Raw genomic sequence first — 19,688 nt, 5'->3', positions numbered from 1 at the left:
GTTTTGTCACTGGAGGTCCAGGTGTGCTCAGTGGCTAAGAGAGCCTTTTCCCAGCTTCTGCTGGTGCAACAGCTGTGACCCGTAACTGGACCAGGATAGCTTGGCGACAGCAGCACAGGAGACTCACAACTTGCACACATTTAGCTTGTGCGATTGCAGATTTACGTGCTTGGCAGCCGGCCAGCTGACATCACACAAATTAGATGCACACAAAGCAGACAGCTTAAAATAAGCTTAGTATTCACATATAAAAAGCCCTTAACAGCTTATATCTAGTTTGTTGGGGGGATTGATTTGCACCATACATGCCTATTTTGCTGCTTTGATCTGCAAAACTTGAGTTTTATAAGTGACCTGTAATGTTTACTCTGCATTTGTGAATCTCTCTTTTAGTATGGCAGCACCTGTGCTTTCGAATTCCCTGCCTATTGACACCAGGCAGGTGCCTTCATTATATTGTTCTTTTTTATTGCAGCAAGTTTTCCCAGGCATTCGTTTAGTTGTGTGTGTGTGTGTGTGTGTGTGTGTGTGTGTGTGTTACTTTGCTGATTTTTATCTTGTGTCTTTATTGATAACTTTATTATATACACAACTTACGAGGGTTTTCTGATTAAGCAGTCTATACATTTTTCTAAGAAAATAACTGAAAAGTGTGGTGCTGCTGGATAGGACTGGGAGATGTAAGGAATGAGAGCAAGCAGAGAAAGAGAGCAAGGAGGGATGCCCTACCTGAGGTCCCCTGCAAGCAGTGGCACAGGTACTTATTCACCAGGTCAATGCACTTGCCGCCATGCTGACAGGGATTGCTGTGGCACTCATTGATCTGGTTCTCACAGCGGTATCCAGTGTAACCAGCTGCACAAGTGCAGGTGAAACTAGCAATGCCATCCACACAAGTGCCATGGTGGCAGGGATCTGGAAAGCAGTCGTCAATGTTCCTTTCACACAAAGGCCCCTCAAAACCTGTAAGCGAGAGGGGAAATCAGCATCAGCATCGTAGCAATTCATGCACACAGCGGACTGGGGAAAGGTTTTCCCCTCCCTTCCATTTTCATAACTTTTAGGTCCATCCAGATACTTTTATCTAATACGTTAGAAAAGCCCAATGTTTCCTAAACTACTATTTATCTGAAAAGATGCATCCAAACACCCAAATGTAGCAAGCAAAACATTTATTTTTTTCCACAACTACTGTTAGTTCTCTGTTTTACTTTTATTTAAAACTGCTTGTGTTAAAAACACTGTAATTTTCAAACTGAGAGTCATTGTTTTGTAAGCCAATCAGATATGCATCTACTGTCCTTTTTTAAGTGTCTGAGCAACTGAGAAGTGATGCCACTTCATGTTTATCAAGCAAGTTAGATACATCAATTAAGAAACTCAACAAAAAATGAGGAGTAACCTAACCCTCCTTTCTCCATTCCACAATGTGAATGAACTGTGTGCACTAATTTGGCTTCCTTTCCCCTTATCCTAAAAGCCGTTCTGTGTAGGAGTTTCTTGCAGTCTGTTAAAAAAATCCTACTCTCCCAAGTCTATTTCCTTTCATTTGTGGGAATATTAGTTCTCTTTATGATGTGTTGTGGCATGCACTGTGCACCACTAGGTTTCAGAACACAATAAGCTTCCTTGGGAATTTCATGGTGTTAAATTCTGTCCTCATCTTTAAACCAACATCATCTAAAAGGAAATAAAACAGAACCCCCGCAAGCATCAATTTGATCTTGATCTTTCACAACTATCTGGGAATCAGGAATAGAGAAGTTATTTTGCTGAAGGCTTGATACCAAAGTTAGAAAGTAATTTGACACCGTCCCTAAAAGATGCTCACAGATGAAGGACCATGGATTGGGAAGAAAGCTCACATCACACCCAGCCCAGGCTTTTCAAATATGGCACCCACGAAAGGCAGATGTAAAGGATGTTTTGGGGGAAATTTTCTCTCAACTGCATCAGATTCTAATAATCCTTGTGCAGTCGTCATCACAACATCCTCATGATTTGAAACAATTCCCTCTCCAGCAGCACAGAAGAGCATGGAAGGCAATAACTCATTGCAGAGAGCAATTACCTTCTGTACAACGGCACTCGTAGGCATTGGGCCGGTCCACACACTTTGCACCATTCTGGCATGGTGTGCTGGCACACTCATCGATGTCAATCTGGCACATGGAGCCTGAGAAGCCTGAACCCAGAAAGAAAAAGTAGTCAAACAAACCAGATGGACCAACAAAATGAGGAACATGCACTCAATCTGGCAACATTAACATACGTGTTGCATTTCACCCAATATACACAAGAGAAGATCCAAACAACACACACAGAAAGAACACTTGTTGTTATCCCCTCTGATGGATGAGAATCTTACACTAACATCTGCGCTATATATAAAAAGGAGCAGGGAAATGGACACTCAGTGCTGCAGTGGAAGAGTGGAGGCACTATATGTATAGCACCTCTTGTTCCCTAGCTGGGTTTCACATAGAGCTGAGTGAAAAAAGCTTGTGTACTTGGAAGTTCCCAGCTGTTAGAGGTAACAGAGGACTTTATAAGTATGTCTGAAAAGGGCACAAGCTAGGCTGGCAAAAGAATTGAGTGTATACTCGTTCTCAAGCTAAGTGTCTGGAGTGGGTACACAGTTAGAGCAAGCCTCGAATAAAATGATAGTTTGGACTGAAAGCTCCAGATAAAGAGAAAACAGGTTCGCATTGGGAGGATAAATTATGTGGGACAGGAGTCCTCAAACTTCATCCTGGTTGCACAGCACAGCCCTACCACCAGAGGCCTATAGCAAAGGCTCTCAATGTTCTCTCCCCCTCCTCTCCACAGGGGGCTTTGCGGTGTCTGCCCCACATGTAAATTGGGTTCAGGGGCCTGTGCGACAGGCTGGGGGAACAAAGATACCATTGTCCCAGCTCCCACACAGCAAGCTATAGGCCTGTCTGTCAATCAGCCCTGGAAGCAACTGAATGGAGGACAGGGCCCCCCACCCGCTTGGTAGCAGAAAAGCGGAGCAAGTCCTGGGGAATGAGCTGAACACACTCTCCTTAGGGCTACAGTTGCATCCCATACACTGACAAAGAATTCTCCAAGCTGGACTCCTAGCTCAGCAAAGAAAACTTACACAAACTGTACCACAGTGCAAGGGATGAGAGGAAGCACAAGGGGCAATGTGAGCTCATGAAAAACTACAGCACAGCTCAACTTAAGAGACTCAAATTCAGCTGAATTCACACAAGGGGCAGACATTTCCTAACATCAGGAGAAGGGATGAAAGCAAGGCTCCTTACAAACAGGGCAGATGCTCGCCAGCTTTATCAAAGTAAGGTCTGGGCAGGTTTCAGATACACACAAACATGCAAACTATTTTAAGAGGCCAGAGAAGGTGCCCTGTAGGGGAACAGGCTCAAGTTCACCTGTGCTATGCCAAGCAGGGAGGACAGGTAAGAGAACGATGCAGTGCCATTTATCTCCTTGCTGGAAAAAGTTGTTGGCTTACCGGAGGGACAGGTACAGCTGAATCCATTGACAATATCCTTACAGACGCCACCATTGACACAGGGATTACTCTCACACTCGTTGATGTTGATCTCACAGTAAGTGCCACTGAAACCTGCAACCAAGAGGAACCATTTGTTATTACAATGATTAGACTCACCCATGTGTCCATCACTGTAGCACCACAACCACAGTGAGACAAAGGGGTCCATCTCATGCTGGCAGGCTCACACCTAGGAATGCTAGCTTATTATTACATGGCAAAGGTGCACAATAAATAACAGCGTTTCGCTTCAAATACAAGGCATTAAAAACAAAATCCCTATTTTTAAAGCTGGTTCCTTATAGTTACTAACTTTAAGAGGTGAAAATGATCAGACAGACAGTTTAAGGCCTATCTAGTAGTAAGAAGGGGGGGAAATTCCCCCCAAACTCCAACTCCATCTTTGCTGTCCCTACAAGTCTCCCTGCATCCCATTCCTTCCTCTCCATTATTTCCCCACATCCTCACTTTACCATCATGGTACATACAGCACCTATCCTAACACAACTGTCTTAAGTAAGCTGTTGCCACTTTTACTGATGGTGGAGTAAGCATGCTATGCATCAAACTTGATCATGTGTTGGTTCAACTAATCCAAAGCAATGTTTATATAATCTGTGCAACTGCCGAGCTTATTCCATTTTCAATTAAGCAGAAGTTCTGTTCCCACTCCTTCCGTGTCACGACAGCTCAGTGATGGGCCACATGTTTTGCATGCTGAAGATCCCAGGATCAACCCCTGGCATCTTCAGGTTAAAAGAATCAGGAAGCAGGGGATGTGAAAGACCTCTGCCTAAAATCCCCGCTTCCACTTAAGAGTAGATAATACTTGGCTCGACAGTCAAGTTGCTTACGTGTTCCTGATAAGAGAACTGCAGGAACACAAAGAACAGATGAAAATACAGCCAGCAGCTGGAACCAGTGGTAGAAAAGGAAATAAAAAAGGATTGGGGGGGGGGGGAGTACACCAGGCACATTATTATTTATTTATTTTATTAAATTTATTACCTGCTCTTTATCTAAAGTTCCCAGGGTAGATTAACAACAATAAAATATGCAATTACAAAATAAATAAAGCAGTTAATGCACACAGAAATTATGGGTGCAAAAATACACATCCGGAGCTATCTTATACCAAGTGAGGCTGTAGGTCCATCTAACCCAGTATGATCTACTCAGGACTAGCCGCACTTTCTAAGATGTTTAGGGACTGCTCTTTTGACTAAGACTGTCTATTAACCAAAGACTGACCACTTCTGCAAAGAATGTGTTGTACAGCTGAGGTATGAGTCCTCCGTCTCGCTGTGGAGGTGAGAAAGGCAGCCATAACAGAAAGGAGCAAAAGTGAGGCACTGGACATGCCATGCATAAGGTTAGCACAACGGTATCCTGATTCTCTAGGCAAGGGGGTTAAGCAGGCTCTGGTCAATAGAGGAATGACCATCCTGAATTTGCCCAACTGCTGGTCTGTGTACACATGCTCCAAGGAATCCTTGCAGCTATAAAGGCACAGAATTGCATGACTAAGCCTCCAGGCTTTGCTATTCCCAGCCCTTCGCCACTGTAATAAAAACAGTGAAGTCTGCTTCTCCGATGAATAGTTTGCTGGCAAGCAGCACTGAGGAAATAATCAAGGCCCACCCCCACTTTCCTTGACTACTCATAGAGGGTCTGAGCTGCTACAGCCTTATAGTATCAGTCTCAGCTCCTGGCTGAGACGCCATCTCCACTCCCTTAAGCTACTCTTCCTGCCAAAGGGGAGACAGGAGGGGCATAATTTTCTCACGTAAGAAGGCACTTAAATTTGTCTCCATATGAACCTTTTTAATGGGAACTGTCTCCAGGAGTTTGCCTGTATCTTCATCTCTGAGGGGGTGGTAAGAGAATGCAGCGTTTTGTGGGAGGAAACTCCTGTTTCCAATTTGGAGAGAAATCTCTATGCAAGGGGGAAATGCCAAGAGTGAAGGCAGCTTCTAATCTCGTAGTTCTAGCTCACCAGAGCCAGGTTTCCCAAATCCTTGGGGGTAGTAGAGAAAAAACTAAAATGGTTGTGACTCAATAACCCTACATAGCTCACTTCCTCCAAGTATCCTTGAGGCAGAGAATCTTCTTGCCTTTGATACTGTGTAGAAAGGAAGGGTGGAGAACCTTTGGTCTTCCAGATGTTGCTGGACTGCAACTCCCATAATCTCTTACCATGGCCCATCCTGGCTGGTGCTGAAGGGAGTTAGAATACAACAACACCTGGAAAGCTACAGGGTAGGCAACTCTGACATAAAAAATATGCCCACACCCCTTTGCTTATTCCATCCACATTGGGAAAAAGGAATGGGAAAGTAAGAAGCTCCTTGGCAGGAAATGACGGGATGGAAAAGAAAGAGGGAGAGAACAGTGGGGGGAGAATTGAATACTCTGCTTCTCTCAACAGATAAAATAAACAAAGCTGGGAATTGTGAGAGGAAGTTCCAGTGACAAAGGAGGAATGGGAGGGTGATGTAGCTCTGGAGCTTACACCATAAAAAAGGAGGAGAGCTGAGGCTATGTGGAGGAGCTTGGAACCATAGCTGTCAATGTTTCCCTTTTTTAGAGGGAAATTCCCTTATTCTGAATAGGATTCCTCGCAAGAAAAGGGAAAAGTTGACAGCTATGCTTGGAACAGTTTGGTTATGTGTGTCTGGTGCAACACTTTGTCTCAATGAATGGAATTGAAGAAGTGAGGCTAGCAGTAGGGAGAGGAGCTGAGTTTCAAGAACTGTGAGGACTGCAGGAGTAACAGGAGTCAGAGATGACACACTAGTGCAAATGCTGATTTGGGTTTCAAGAACTGGGGCTACACAAAAAAAAAACTTGCTTTCCAAAACTGTTTTCCAACCAAGTAGTAGAAGAGCATTCAAAATAACACTCCATGTCCCAGTCAAAAACTTTTTAAGATTTCCTGGTTCCGCTTTGGGAGGGTGATTTTGTAGGAGAGGCACTCCACTGTGTGCTGGGCTCCTAATTTTTGGAGCTGCTTGCCAAATATCTAGGCGATACGACAAACCTCTTGCTCCATCCTGATCCTGGGGGAAATGACTCCAGAATGCAGCGATACTGGGTTAAGCACAGTAGTGCAACACTAAAACAAAGTTCTCTAGCCCCTAGACCAAAGCCATTCTCAGCTAGCAGGACCCACCCCTCCCCCAGATTTTTTTTTTTATTTTTTTTACAAAAAGCCAGCATTAACCAATGAGTGAGCAAGCAAGGAGAATGTTCCTCCCTATATGGGGTAACGGAAACACAAAGCACAGTCAATTCACATCACCCGCCAGGCCGGCCCCACCATTAATATTCCAAGCACAATGCTGCACTCCCACTGTCTGTATGAACATTGTATCGATTTACCCAGCACCCCAGTCCTATAGCTCTGCCACAATGGGAGGAGGGACAGCTGTATAGTCATCCCTCACTTTCCAGGGATTCCTCCATATGTATATGCTTTCTTCAGCCACCAAACCGCTTCTAAGGATCTCGGCTTGTTCCTCATCCCAAGCCCACAGAATTGCAATGCCATTTGGGGGCAGGGGGCGGGGGGGATGAAACAGCAGAATACTTCTCCAGGGACCCTGGACAAAGTCTCCACTATTCACAATAATATCTAGCTTCCTGCACCTTTCTGGGCCCTTCTCCTGAATCTGTATTTGCCAGCTCTACTGAAAGTACAAACCAAACATGTTCTTGCTTTGTAACTGTGGGGAATACAAAGCCTGGAATCTAGCAGGGAAAGGTGCAGGTTAGACTGCTATACCTTGTGGCTATCCCCACAAGAAGTCTCATACCAATCTAACTATTGTATCCCCCCTGCTCACGCGCATCTCTTAGTTTGGAGAATACCACCCACATACTGAAGAATCCAGGCCTAAGAGGAGCAGGCAGCGTGAAAGAAACTTCCTGCTGATATACTCAAAAAAGAACAGGCACAGCCAACGAGACATGGAAGTGTCATAGTCTGAGAGGCACCTCCTGTCTCAAGTGTCTAGAACATGTGAAGAGCAAAAAGAAAGCCACTCCACAGAGCCCCAGTGTAGATCAGTCAGGTATGCTAACACCTGGCAGACAAGATACAGTGGTACCTTGGGTTACAGACGCTTCAGGTTACAGACTCCACTAACCCAGAAATAGTACAGTGGTGCCCCGCAAGACAAATGCCTCGCAAGACGAAAAACCTGCTAGACGAAAGGCTTTTCCGTTTTTGAGTTGCTTCGCAAGACGATTTTCCCTATGGGCTTGCTTCGCAAGATGAAAACGTCTTGCGAGTCTTGCGATTTTTTTCCGCTTTCCCCCCCTTTTTCTAAGCCGCTAAGCCGCTAATAGCCTTTTAGCCGCTAAGCCTTAATAGCTGCTAAGCTGCTAAACCGCTAATAGCGCTAATCGGGTTGCTTCGCAAGACGAAAAAACCGCTAGACGAAGAGACTCGCCGAACGGATTATTTTCGTCTTGCGAGGCACCACTGTACCTCGGGTTAAGAACTTTACCTCAGGATGAGAACAGAAATCATGCAGCAGCAGCGCAGCGGCAGCAGGAGGCCCCATTAGCTAAAGTGGTGCTTCAGGTTAAGAACAGTTTCAGATTAAGAACAGACCTCCGGAACGAATTAAGTTCTTAACCCGAGGTACCACTGTAATTGGGACAGGAAGCTTCTGGGAGCCCAAGAGCAGAGGCTGCTCTACAATTATTTACATACTATTTTTTGAATGATCTACACTTTACACAGAGCTTCACAACAGCTCTGAAACAGGTCGCTGACATTTTCACTTTTAAAAGCAAATTGAAATAAGAAAGTGACTTATCTAAGCCCACTCAGGAAGCCCGTACTTAGCAGGGAATTGTACCTCAATTCTTGCATATCCAGTCGCCTACCTCTTCTCTCCCCACATCTCATGCTACCCAAGATACAGTCCTGGATAGGATGGGCACTCTGCTCCCCAGAGCCAGGAAACTCACCTGACATGCAGATGCAGGTAAACTCGCCAATGCGATCAAGGCAGGTAGCATCATTCTGGCAAGGCATGGAGAGGCACTCATTGATGTCTGTCTCACAGCGGGGACCTGTGTAGCCACGTCCACACTCACACCGGAAGGAGCCTTGCGTGTTCACACACTTTCCAAAATGCTCACATGGATTGGCTCCTGGAGAAAGCAAATGTGCATTAAGTGAACATGGCTGGTTCAAAATTACTTCTTCTCTGCCTTCACTTAAGGCAGGGGTGCGTAACCTGCGAACCTCCAAATGTTTTTGGACTACAACTCCCACCAGCCCCAGCCAACATAGCCAGTGATCAGGGATAATGGGAGGTGTAGTCTAACAACATGTGGAGGGCCGCAGGTTGTGCATCCCTGACTTAAGGGATAAATCCAGACAAGGAACGAGAAAGGCATGCCAGCAGAAACTGATCCTTCTCATAAGTGCTTTACTTGTCAATAGCCCAACCCAAAGAGCTGGCAAAAGTCCATCTCAGTGACCCCTCTCACATGCTAGAGAGGCAGTCCTCCTTCCTCCACCTTTTGGAATTGCAAAAGAAGGGTGCAGCTGTCTTACCAATGGAGCACTCATCCACATCCTGGTCGCAGGCCCCTCCGGTAAAACCTGGTGGGCATGTGCAGATGGCACGGCCATTCATTGGGTTGGTGTCACAAATGGCATCCTCATGGCAAGGGTTACTGACACAGGCATCGTCCAAGTGACAAAGAAGGCCTGGAAGAGAAAGGGCCATGAAAGGCAATCACTTGACAGCAAAACAGGAGGACTGTAGGGAATGGGATGGAATTTATGGACAAGGGGTATCAATTTCCATATGTTGTTCATGTTCAGCAATGTCCTTCCATTTCTGATTAACACCCTATCCTTGTTATCCAATATCCCTTTAATCCACTCCATTCTTTTTACACTGACCAAACCCTTCAAAAATTCTGCCCAAACCAGTTAGCCAGAATAAAAACATATGATGTGGACACATTATGCAAGGTAGGAGCCAGTTACCTGTCTTGCCCATAGGACATGCGCAGTAGAAGGAAGCCACACGGTCATGGCAGGTAGCACCATGGAAGCAGACCGCTGTCTGACAGTCATCAATGTTCTCACTGCAGCTCTCCCCTGTCCAGCCGTTGACACAAACGCATGAATGCCCCCCATTGGTATTGAAGCAAGTGCCTCCATTGTGGCAGGCGTTGGGTTGCAGCTGGCATTCATCCACATCCTCATTGCAGTGCTGGCCTACAGTGCAAAGAAGGTGGGGCTTAGTTCACTAAAAGACCTTCTCATCAGGGATGGCCTAACAGCTGCAGCAGCACCTCTCCTTCCCCCATGCACCCTAATACCTCCACACTCGCAGCCCTGAGTTGCCCTTTCCTTTGCCCACCATGCACCGAGCCAGATTAAAGCCAGTGTTTTCCCAAACTACAATAAGGTAATATTTCTCAACTCATTCTCTAAAACAGTTGGCCTTCCTGACTTAGAGGCTAATATTAAGTTAACGCTGTATAGAGAAGAAAAGAACATTTCCCACCTCTGCCCAAATCCTAGATAGCTCCCTACATTTCCCATTAAGGCCCTTAAAATCCTAGGCTGTTCCAATCACATTCTGGTTCCTGGACCAATAACAATGCAGTACCTGTCCACTCTGGGGGACACTGGCAGTTGTAAGTGTTGACGCCATCCACACAAGTGCCTCCATTCATGCACATGTGGCCTGGGCAATCATCTATGTTAATCTCACAGTTGTGTCCCTTGAAGCCTGAAAAGGAAGAAAGGGGTATTTTAGCCCAGCCAGTAACGGTGGGAAAACTGTTGCTAGTAGAGAAAGAAAAATCCTCCCAACAACCCACCATTCCATCCCTAATGTGCAACTATGGGTTGTAATCTTTTGCACACTTTCCTAGGTGTCAATTCCATTGGCCACAGGGGGACAGTTTCAAGCTTGACAAGGCTTGGTAAACACCACAGAGTCACACTGAGCCCCTGAGCAAGGCAGCGCCCCTCCTCTATTCTAAGCTCTACTCTTGTTCCAAATCTCTGACTAGAACAAGGAAGAAGAATTAGCTGAGCCTTCCACTACACTCTGGCTCCTGCAGTCAAAGCCACATGTGCTGGCTGCCAAGTCCCCCGCCTCCTCCCACTGCCTAGATTGTTTCCTTCCTGCTCCACCAAAGCGCTCAACAGCTTCCCATGAGCTTCCTGACAGGAGAATAGGGAAGCATGCCACGGTGTAGCCAGAGAAAAGGGTCAAGCTTGAGTCCCAAGTGTAACTCTACGCCCAGCTGCCCTGAGGGATTGTCCCACTCTAAAATCTACCTGCCTAGTACTCCATCCCACTCCCTTACAGAAGGTACAAGCAAAGGTACACTTTGCAAATTGTTCACTCACCAGGTAAGCAAGCACACTCGTAGCTGAGTTCCCCTGTCTGACGGCAAGTGCCGCCGTTGAGACACTGAGAGGGAGCGCAAGGTGTGGAGATGCTCTCACACTGCTGCCCTGTGTAGCCAGCTTGACACTGGCAGTGGAAGGAGCCAGGTGTGTTGATACAGGTACCCCCATGCTGGCATAGGCCAGGCACCCGACATTCATCCACATCACTCCGGCAGTTGCGGCCCTGGTAGCCTGATGGGCATGTACAGTTGTAGCGGCCATTCCAGTTGGTGCAGCGGCCACCATTGACACATGGCTTGCTGGCGCAGGCATCAAACAGAGAGCAGTCTTGACCTAAATGGAAGATGATGTACCAAGTGACCTAGAAGGTTACTTCTTCCGCAGAAGGTCAATTTTCTCACCTACAATCTGGACCCATCCTCCCTGGAGAATGTGCATTCCCATCTCCCAGCAAAGCAATCTTTATCAGGAATATGAAAAGCCTGTGGAGCTTCTACAGAAAGACATACGCTGCATCTCACCACATTGCGTATTCTTACCTCGAAAGCCCTTAGGACAGGTGCACTGGTAGTGCACAGTGCCATCTCGCAGAGTGCTCTCACATGATCCCCCATTAGCGCAAGGTGACTGATGGCAAGGGTCTTGAAACTGGCAGTGCTCTCCAATCAGTCCAGGCTGGCATCTAGCAGAGACAGACAGACAGAGTTTACTAGATGACATCTGCCACTCATGCTATCCCTAATGTACACAAGTGCTATTCTGGTGCCCAATGGACTAGTGACGGACTAATTCAACAAGCAGTTAGACCCACCTTTTACCCCTTTCTGCCATTTCACCAAGGAATTGGGAGCCACAGCAAAACAACACAGGAACCTGCACAGTGGCTTAGCACGAGCGTGTCTTTTTCCTCTATTGAGCAACAATTCACTGAAGACAACTTCCTGTTGCTCACACTAAACTACTCCATCAGTGTGTGTCATCTGCAGATTCTGCTAACTGCCCACACTTACCCTTTGCCAAGCTGAAAATAGATATCTTAAACATTGGCCTTCTGTCAGGTTCCAACCAACCATTTCCTCTTACCAGTAAATTCCGGGCAGATCTAAGAAAAGTCTTTTCCCCCTCCCTATATAAGATTTTGTCAGCAGGTCTCACTGCAAAACATCGAGGGAAATAAGGACGGGAAAATGTTTATACAGATGGCATTCAAGTCAGTTCTGTACCCTCAAGCAGAGCTGCTATGTTGAGAGTAATTCATACAACCTCGGGGCACAGCTACGGTCCAGATGGCTGTGGTTCCTAACTTATCACTTGATGGTTTGGACACCCTCTTTTGTAATATATAGTATTGTCCAAAAGCAGAACAGAAGGCTAGATCAAAGGTTGAAGGAGCAGTCCAAAAATTGTATGCAAATACCCAATCAAGCAACTCCAACAGAATCTTAATAATCTCACATTTAATGGTATATTAAAGATGCCTGATTATCTAGTGAAAAGGATAAATAATGTATTCTAACTCAGAAAGTTTCAAGTAGTTAGAAGAATGAGACTTTAAATTCGGCAAAGTCGCTGGTAGTTTCTGACCTTATCCAAATATTACTCCCACGAGATTCCTTAAAACCCTGATTCATCTTCTAGTACCAGACAAAAATATTTTAGTCCACCTCAGGAAGCCCAGGCAAACTATGTAGAATTAATGATCAACAAGGTCCAAGAATCCACACCTGTCCAGCAGCGCCTCAAAGCAAACTGGGTAGCGTCCAGAAAAGCTTTTATTTTGCTTAGGCATTGATCAAAGTTTACTTTCTGCAGCCACCTGCCCCCCTCCCTGGGTAACTGGACAGTCTTGTTTCTGGTGAGAAATGTAGCTCTCATTAAGGAGGATGAAATTGTGTTATCTAACTGAGGCTGATAGCTCAAGGCCAATATGGCCGCCTGCTTAATTAACAGCAACTGTGCCTCTGTGGGAACGCACATATTCAAGCACTGGATGGTTCTGGCCAGCTAAGCTCTGATTGGCTGGGAACTTCTGGTCTGGTTGCTATGTTATTTGCTAGATGTTTGGGCTATTCCTTTAGTCCATGCCTCACACCTTTTCCTGATGCCTGAGCACCTGTTTGTGATGTTTGTTCCTGTGGTGTGAGGTCAAGTGGGTTTATATTAGACTAGGTTAGATAGTTTTGTTGTTTTATGCTGCCTTGTATTTTTCCCATGTCTACAGTATTCTTTTATCTCTACTTTTTACAGGTTCTCTCTTATATATTATTTATATGTATTGTACAGAAACCACCTCACTCAATTTTCTAGTGTTCTTTATTCTGAAATGCCTGGAAACCTAAGCCCAGTGATGTAGCCTTCTTGGTCAACTGTTACTGCACAATATTTCTGCTCAAGACTCAGATGGCAGAGAGTGAACCTTTAGCTGTTATCTGTCTGACTCTTCAGGGATATGCAGTGAGGTGTGGTGATAGTCTTTAATTTTTGCAGGTCTGGTTAGACAACTCTAGTGGAATTTTTGTATTAGCTTGGGCCTAACAAAATTCCTGGTTTCCTGAGTTTGGAAGCTGGGCAATCTTGACAGATAGAAAAGCTTGGGGACATCCCTCTGGTGGCCTGAAGTTTATTTATTCTATTTTATGTATTAAATTTGTACACTGCACTTCATCCAAAGATCACAGGGTGATTCACAACATAAAAATACAAAAGAAAAACACAAAATACTTAATGAAACAAAACCTAATACCACCCCTCTTCCACAAACACATTAATCAGCCAAAGGCCTGGTTATAATGAAAAGTTTTTGCCTGGCGCCTAAAAATATGTAACGAAGGCAGCAGGTGAGCCTCCCTGGGGAGAGCATTCATCTCATGTTGCCACCCTCTGGACCTCTCATGAAGGAGGCACACTTAGAAGAGTTTCAAATCACGATCACAGGCATTCTTTGAGATATGGCGGTCATGAGCCTTTATAGGTCAAAAACAGCACTTTGAATTGGGCCCAAACCTAATTGGCAGCCAGCGCAATCAGGTCAGGATCAGTGTAATAAGCTGAATTCTGCACCAGCTGAAGTTTCTGAACTGTCTTCAGAGGCAGCCCAATGTACAACACATTGGAGTAATCTAACCTATAGGTTACCAGAGCATAGACAAGAGAAATTAGGTTATCCCCGTCCGCATAGGGGCGGTTTCCATTTGCTCCAGCCTAATCTCTGTCAACTCCTTATATCCTGATGAACAGATGGGGAGAACTTTGCATTGGCCCACACAAAATGAACATGCTAAGGAAACAAGGACAAGTGGCCACTGAGGACTGAGGGAAGGACAATAAAACTATAATGAATTGACACACATACATTGGGGTGGGGAACTCATCCCTCAACTTCCCTGGGTTTTCACATCGCATTCTCATTTGCAGGATCCAGCAGATTGCCACAAGCAGTTCTGTCCACCCATTCAAACGCTCTCTGCCCACCCCAAGAGGGACAAAGATAGCAATGGGTGGCATAGGTAAAGGTAAAGGGGTGGCATAAGCAGCACATAGCTCCCTTTCCTAATTCCTGGCCGTCCTGGAGTCTTCAAAAGGGGGTTCCCAATCCAAGCTCCACAAGCCTTCCCTGTAAATGCAGCCTCCCTGAGCCCTCCGGCCTGCCACTGTCATGACAACACAGAAAGCTGTTTGCTTTTCTGCCCAGCCTGAACAGCAAGTCCTGGGCACTGGCTGAGACAACAGTCAGGGCCTTACAGCCCAAAGAGGAATTGGACAAGGAAAAGGAATGTCTGAGCAAACTACATGCCTCCCCCCACCGCCACTGGGCAAAAAAGAATAAGAAAACGGAAACAGCCATACTGTGGGATATGTCAACTGACCAAAGCTGTTTCTCTGCAGAACAAATCTAGAGCATATGTAGTGGTGAATTTTGTGTGAGTGGTAGCCAACTAAAAGTTAACCCAGGGTGAAAGGCTGGCTGCTGAGTAGTTCCAGTTGCCATGGGAACTCAGGAACTCGGAGGGAAAATGGGATAATTGAAAACTGCAAGCTGCGGAAAGATCTGTCTGAAACCTGCAAGGGGCTCAGTCTGAAAATTGGGAAGATCCAGCCTGAAAATGGAGGAGGGGGGCTCTGCTTCAGTGGAGGGAAATCACCGCCTTCTGAACAAGGAGGGCCAGGAGATGAGAGGGGGAAGGCCCAGCAGGTCCAAAGAGGAAAGTGGACACTGTCCACTCACTGGAGTCCCAGAAGATGGTATGAAAGGACTGGCATCTGAGAGGAAGGCTGCCAGCAACACTTAAGGCTGCAAAACAACTGTGTGTAAACTGTAAAGAAATTGGGGGGCACTGGGGTGGTATTGTCCGATTTGTAGATTTGTATGCATTTGTTGTATAAAATCAGTTCGCTAGCAGCAGTAGTTTAGATTTAATAGCAGCCAAAACATGCAAGTTATCTGTTGTTTAGCAATCAAATTACTTGCTCGCCGAAGCTTAACTTTCCATCATAAATCTAAAGCTTGTCTCTCTAAGCAAAACTGAATACCACTCTGATTGAAATCCATGCAGTGAGGGTCCAAATACCCATCCAAGGAAGTGTTGTAAACAAAATACTACATGTGTCTTTTCAGCAAACCATCCCCACTGTGGGCCTGTTTTCCACGCAAGTTCAGCTGCTCCACTCAGCATCACTAAGCTTTAACAGTATTTACTTACCCAGTCGGATACCGATGTCATGAGATGACCAAGTCCCAAGTAAGGTTCCCACCCTCACTTCAATATTCAATTGAGCTCAGACAATCAACCATAGTCGATCCTGGCCCCCCAAAGCAGGCCATCCTAAGTGTCCTATTAGCCTCCAGCCCAACTGAACTGAAGTGTGGCCTTATCTTTCAAACAGCCTACAGGCTGACTGAACATAGGTGCACCCATATGCTGATGGGTTAGGAGGCGACAGAACCAATTTATTGGCTTATTCACTGGGTTGTAGCTGGCCTGTATACTTCCCTCTTCCAGCTTCTAAGAATGTAGACTTCAAAAGTCGGGAAGGTGTTTCTAGATTGTAGGTTAGGCTGTTTACTACTGTGGAAGATGTAAGACCAAAGATAGTTGGCATAGATCTTTGCAGCCTTTGGAGAGAGGAAAAATTGCCCTTGGGAAGACTTACTGTTCTGACAATAACCCCCCAACTCAGTGGTTTTCAACAAGTGTGCCATGGCACCCTGGGGTGCCTTGAACAATAGTCAGGGGTGCTGCAGGCAACACTGGCCTCTGTCCCTCTTTCCTTCCCTCCCTCCTGATGCCCTCTTGTGTCTCTGCCTCCCAAAGGCTTGCACAGCTATTTATTGCAGCAGTCCTTGCTGCAAGCTCCTCAGGCTTGTACTGTGCCTCTGGGGTTGGTTCCCAAGTCCCTGTGGGGCAGTTTAAGGAGGCATCTCTCTTGGGGGGGGCAACTCAGAGACCAGGGGTGGTAGCTGCAACTGGGTGGTAGCCCAGGGGAGAGGAGAGGAGGCTGAGGGAACACTCCACAAGGGAGGGTGTTCGAAAAAGGGTGAGAGGCTGCCAGATCTTCAGGCAAGGGGTGACGTAACTGGGCTCCTGAGCCCCAAAGGGGTGCTGCAGAAAGAATGTAGTTGGTCAAGGGAGCCATGGACTTAAAAAGGGTGGAAACTTCTGCCCCAACTGATCACTGTATTTAAAGCCAGGGAAGCACATCCGCAAGCCAGATTGGAAGGGAGGAAGATATGACTTCCTCTTGAAATGTGGTTTGGTTCATTTGTTCAAGCCATCCACAGCTATTTGCTTTGCAAAGTTGTTTTGTAAGGCAGGAATGCCAACTGGCCACTGAAGGGAGGGGTATAAATTTTAGAAATAAATAAATATTTGCTCTATAGGCACATTACTGCAAGACATCTGCTCCCTAGGTGTGCTGAAAGACGAATGGCCTTACCTTGTGGCAAAAGCTGTGGCCATAATTCTGTTGCCACGAAAGAGGAAAACCACACTCATAGTAAAAGAGATGAGTGACCCGAAGTCAAGGCAGACAAACCAGGTGTGAGTCAGTTATATAAATCTCAGAATAAGCAAACATGAATCTATTTGGCCAAGTGTGTATTTGGGCCAAAGTAGGCAATACATTAAAATATGAGTGTGCTTTGTGTTTACTTAACTTTAAAAATAAAACAGCAGCAGGAGATTTAACCCTTTCCCCTTGAGCTTTAGTCCCAGTGAAAATTGCTTCTTGAAGTTGCTATTTCCCTTAGGAAGGAAGGTGCCACTGGCACCAATTACAGCTTGTGGTCCAGGATAAATAGCAGGTTTAATAGGAAGGCAATTTTCACTGAGACCACAGCAAAAGTGATCAAGAACACACACAATATTCCCACCAATTCCCACGTTGTTTTTTTCAAAAGGCACATATGCATTTAATTTATTGTTTAGTTTCGCCCTTTGTGACAATGGGCTATAGTTGCTGATGCACAGAGTCCACACTTGCCAAGTACCCCCCCAAAAAATGGGACATTCCGCTTGTCGGGTTTCAGCGGCCATTTTGACTTGCTCTTGCACTGCGCTCTTGCCCCAAAAAAGCGCTTTCTTCAGGGCGAGGTGCAGGTCACATGACTCGCCCAGGAGCATGTCCCAGAAGACACGTGTCCTGGATTTGAATGTTTAAAAGTTGGGCAGTTTGAGAGTCTTTGCACCCTCCTAAGGCACAGAGGGAAACAAACAGGTCTACAGCAAAACTATGCTCTGCGCCAACAAGCAGGGCCTTGTTTATTTACTGAGCACTCCCTCTTGCCCCAGGCCAGTACAAGGGCAATCTCACTTACCAGTTGAGGGTGGCTAGGTGCCCCAAAGAAGAAAGCCTCTTCTTTCAGCACAGGGAACCAAGCCTTGGCACCATGTCCCTACCTGCTCACATCCGGGGAGTAGAGCTGGTTTTTTATAGCTCTCCCTGGGGCTGTGATTCACCAACTGTGTCTGCACATGTCGCTCAACACTCTCTGACTCAGCCCTTACCCCAGGGCTGCGCAGGCGGCAGTAGCAGGCCTGCAGCCCTGTGCCAAAATTGAAAGACCGAGGGCTGCTTGGGGGCACTGAAGGCAGAACCCTTCACACATCCATCCAGGCAAAAAAATAATATAAACCCCACCACTATTCCCACCCCACTCACTGGAAGAAAACCAACAACTTGCACAAGGTCAGCAACAGTCTCTAGTTCCTTTGCAATTACTGCCACAGAAAACTTCAAAGCACGGGATAGAGAAAATGCTTATATCTTGCAAGTAGAGGGAGACCAGGAGCTGATAATCAGCTCTGACCCTCACAAAGCCGTCAACAAGAACCAAGCATACATATACACAGAGAGAGAGAGTGCCAAATCATAATCCCTACTGGCAAGGGTTACAATGGCAATTTGCCCCCACAAAACTAAAATGGATTACAAAAGAGTAAAAAAGAAAACCAGTAGCAAGTAGTGCCAACTCCTTACTGGAGGGGGTTGGAACTGTCCGAGCCCCAATGGAGAAACTGCTGTGTCCCTTTCTCCTGCTCCCTATTCTAAGGCCAGCTGTAGAAACTCATAGCACTGGAATCAAGAACAGTGCTCCAACAGTGGGATTGATTACTACTGCTGTTCTGGCACTATAGCCATTATCCCATCAACTGTGAGGCAGTGCTGGGTCTCCATCAGTATGGATGTGGAGTTGGTGAGTCACAAACTCAAAATTCCTGTTTTGGGGGACTAAAAAACCCAGTACCACTCATTAGTACCATGGTGCTTTCAAAAACGTCCTACTCAAGTAATTGGGAGCAAGCAAATAAACTAGGGGCAACTCCATTTTATTTATCTGTAAGCTGCCCTGAGAATACTGCTGTTGAAGGTTAGCCTATAAATCATTAAAATAATGTGACCTTCTCTTGTAGAACACAGCAAGGGAAGCAACTTGTGCACCCTCTTTTTAGTGTCCATTCATGTTTGGGAAGATGCCTATCTCCCTTGTATGCATTAAGACATGTGAGGTCCACATGCATGTAGAGCTCACACTTCTCACCATGGTGGAGAGGAGCTATTTTCCTCCCTGCATGTTACACAGGAGGCGCAAGCAAGAAGATGAGCAAGGGACTCCACTCATCCTCTGTCAGTGCTTCTAAATAACTGGCTCAATTTGCACGCAGTGCTAAGCCAAACCATGGGTTAGAGTGAATAAGCAAAGACTGTGGCCACAGCACTACTCCCCTAGTCCTGCTGCTCCTGCACTACCCATGGTTTAGCTCAGCATTACATCCAAAACTGAGCTTGTGGTCTGCCTCCCTAGGTAATCCCCATGTGGTAAAACAAGAATACTGGTTCAGCTTGTGCTTTTTATGGAGAGAAAGCCAGGTTTTGACCCAATGGTTTGACTCCAGGTAACACAGCAGGTCCAAGAAAGAGTACTGTAGTTGCAATCTTTGCTCTGGGGACCTGCCCTTTTGCTTGCTCCTGCCAAGCCATGGTTTGGATTAGCATTACAGTACTTGCAAATGAGATCAGCAATGGGAGTTGCTTTGTACTGCCAGCTGTCATAACCCTTCTTTGGGCTCCAACATCATATACCAAGGGGCAACTTGCCTTTATGCTTCCATTTGCTCTGGAATCTGTCACCTTGTGGCAAGCTATACAGTGGTACCTCGGGTTAAGTACTTAATTCGTTCCGGAGGTCTGTTCTTAACCTGAAACTGTTCTTAGTGGTTCCAACAGTTTCAGGTTAAGAACAGACCT

At 46.0% G+C, this 19,688-nt stretch overlaps 1 protein-coding gene across 4 annotated transcripts in view; it reads right to left on the bottom strand.

The window, feature by feature from the left end:
• NOTCH3 (notch receptor 3) overlaps positions 1-19,688 on the bottom strand; it is a 57,214-nt gene that overhangs the window by 19,535 nt on the left and 17,991 nt on the right. For all 4 annotated transcript variants that reach the window (XM_028717245.2, XM_028717247.2, XM_028717246.2 and 1 more), the window contains exons 3-11: positions 11,483-11,625; positions 10,941-11,276; positions 10,189-10,311; positions 9,558-9,791; positions 9,117-9,272; positions 8,522-8,707; positions 3,500-3,613; positions 2,072-2,185; positions 730-963 (exon numbers count right to left, since the gene is read on the bottom strand). In XM_028717245.2, coding sequence (XP_028573078.1) covers positions 730-963; positions 2,072-2,185; positions 3,500-3,613; positions 8,522-8,707; positions 9,117-9,272; positions 9,558-9,791; positions 10,189-10,311; positions 10,941-11,276; positions 11,483-11,625 — 1,640 coding nt within the window. The remainder of the gene's footprint in view (positions 1-729; positions 964-2,071; positions 2,186-3,499; positions 3,614-8,521; positions 8,708-9,116; positions 9,273-9,557; positions 9,792-10,188; positions 10,312-10,940; positions 11,277-11,482; positions 11,626-19,688) is intronic.

This window comes from Podarcis muralis, chromosome 2, assembly GCF_964188315.1.
Source record: "Podarcis muralis chromosome 2, rPodMur119.hap1.1, whole genome shotgun sequence".
Lineage (NCBI taxonomy): Eukaryota > Metazoa > Chordata > Lepidosauria > Squamata > Lacertidae > Podarcis > Podarcis muralis.
The sequence above is the reverse complement of the archived record's forward strand: the minus strand, read 5'-3'. Positions and strand labels throughout refer to the sequence as shown.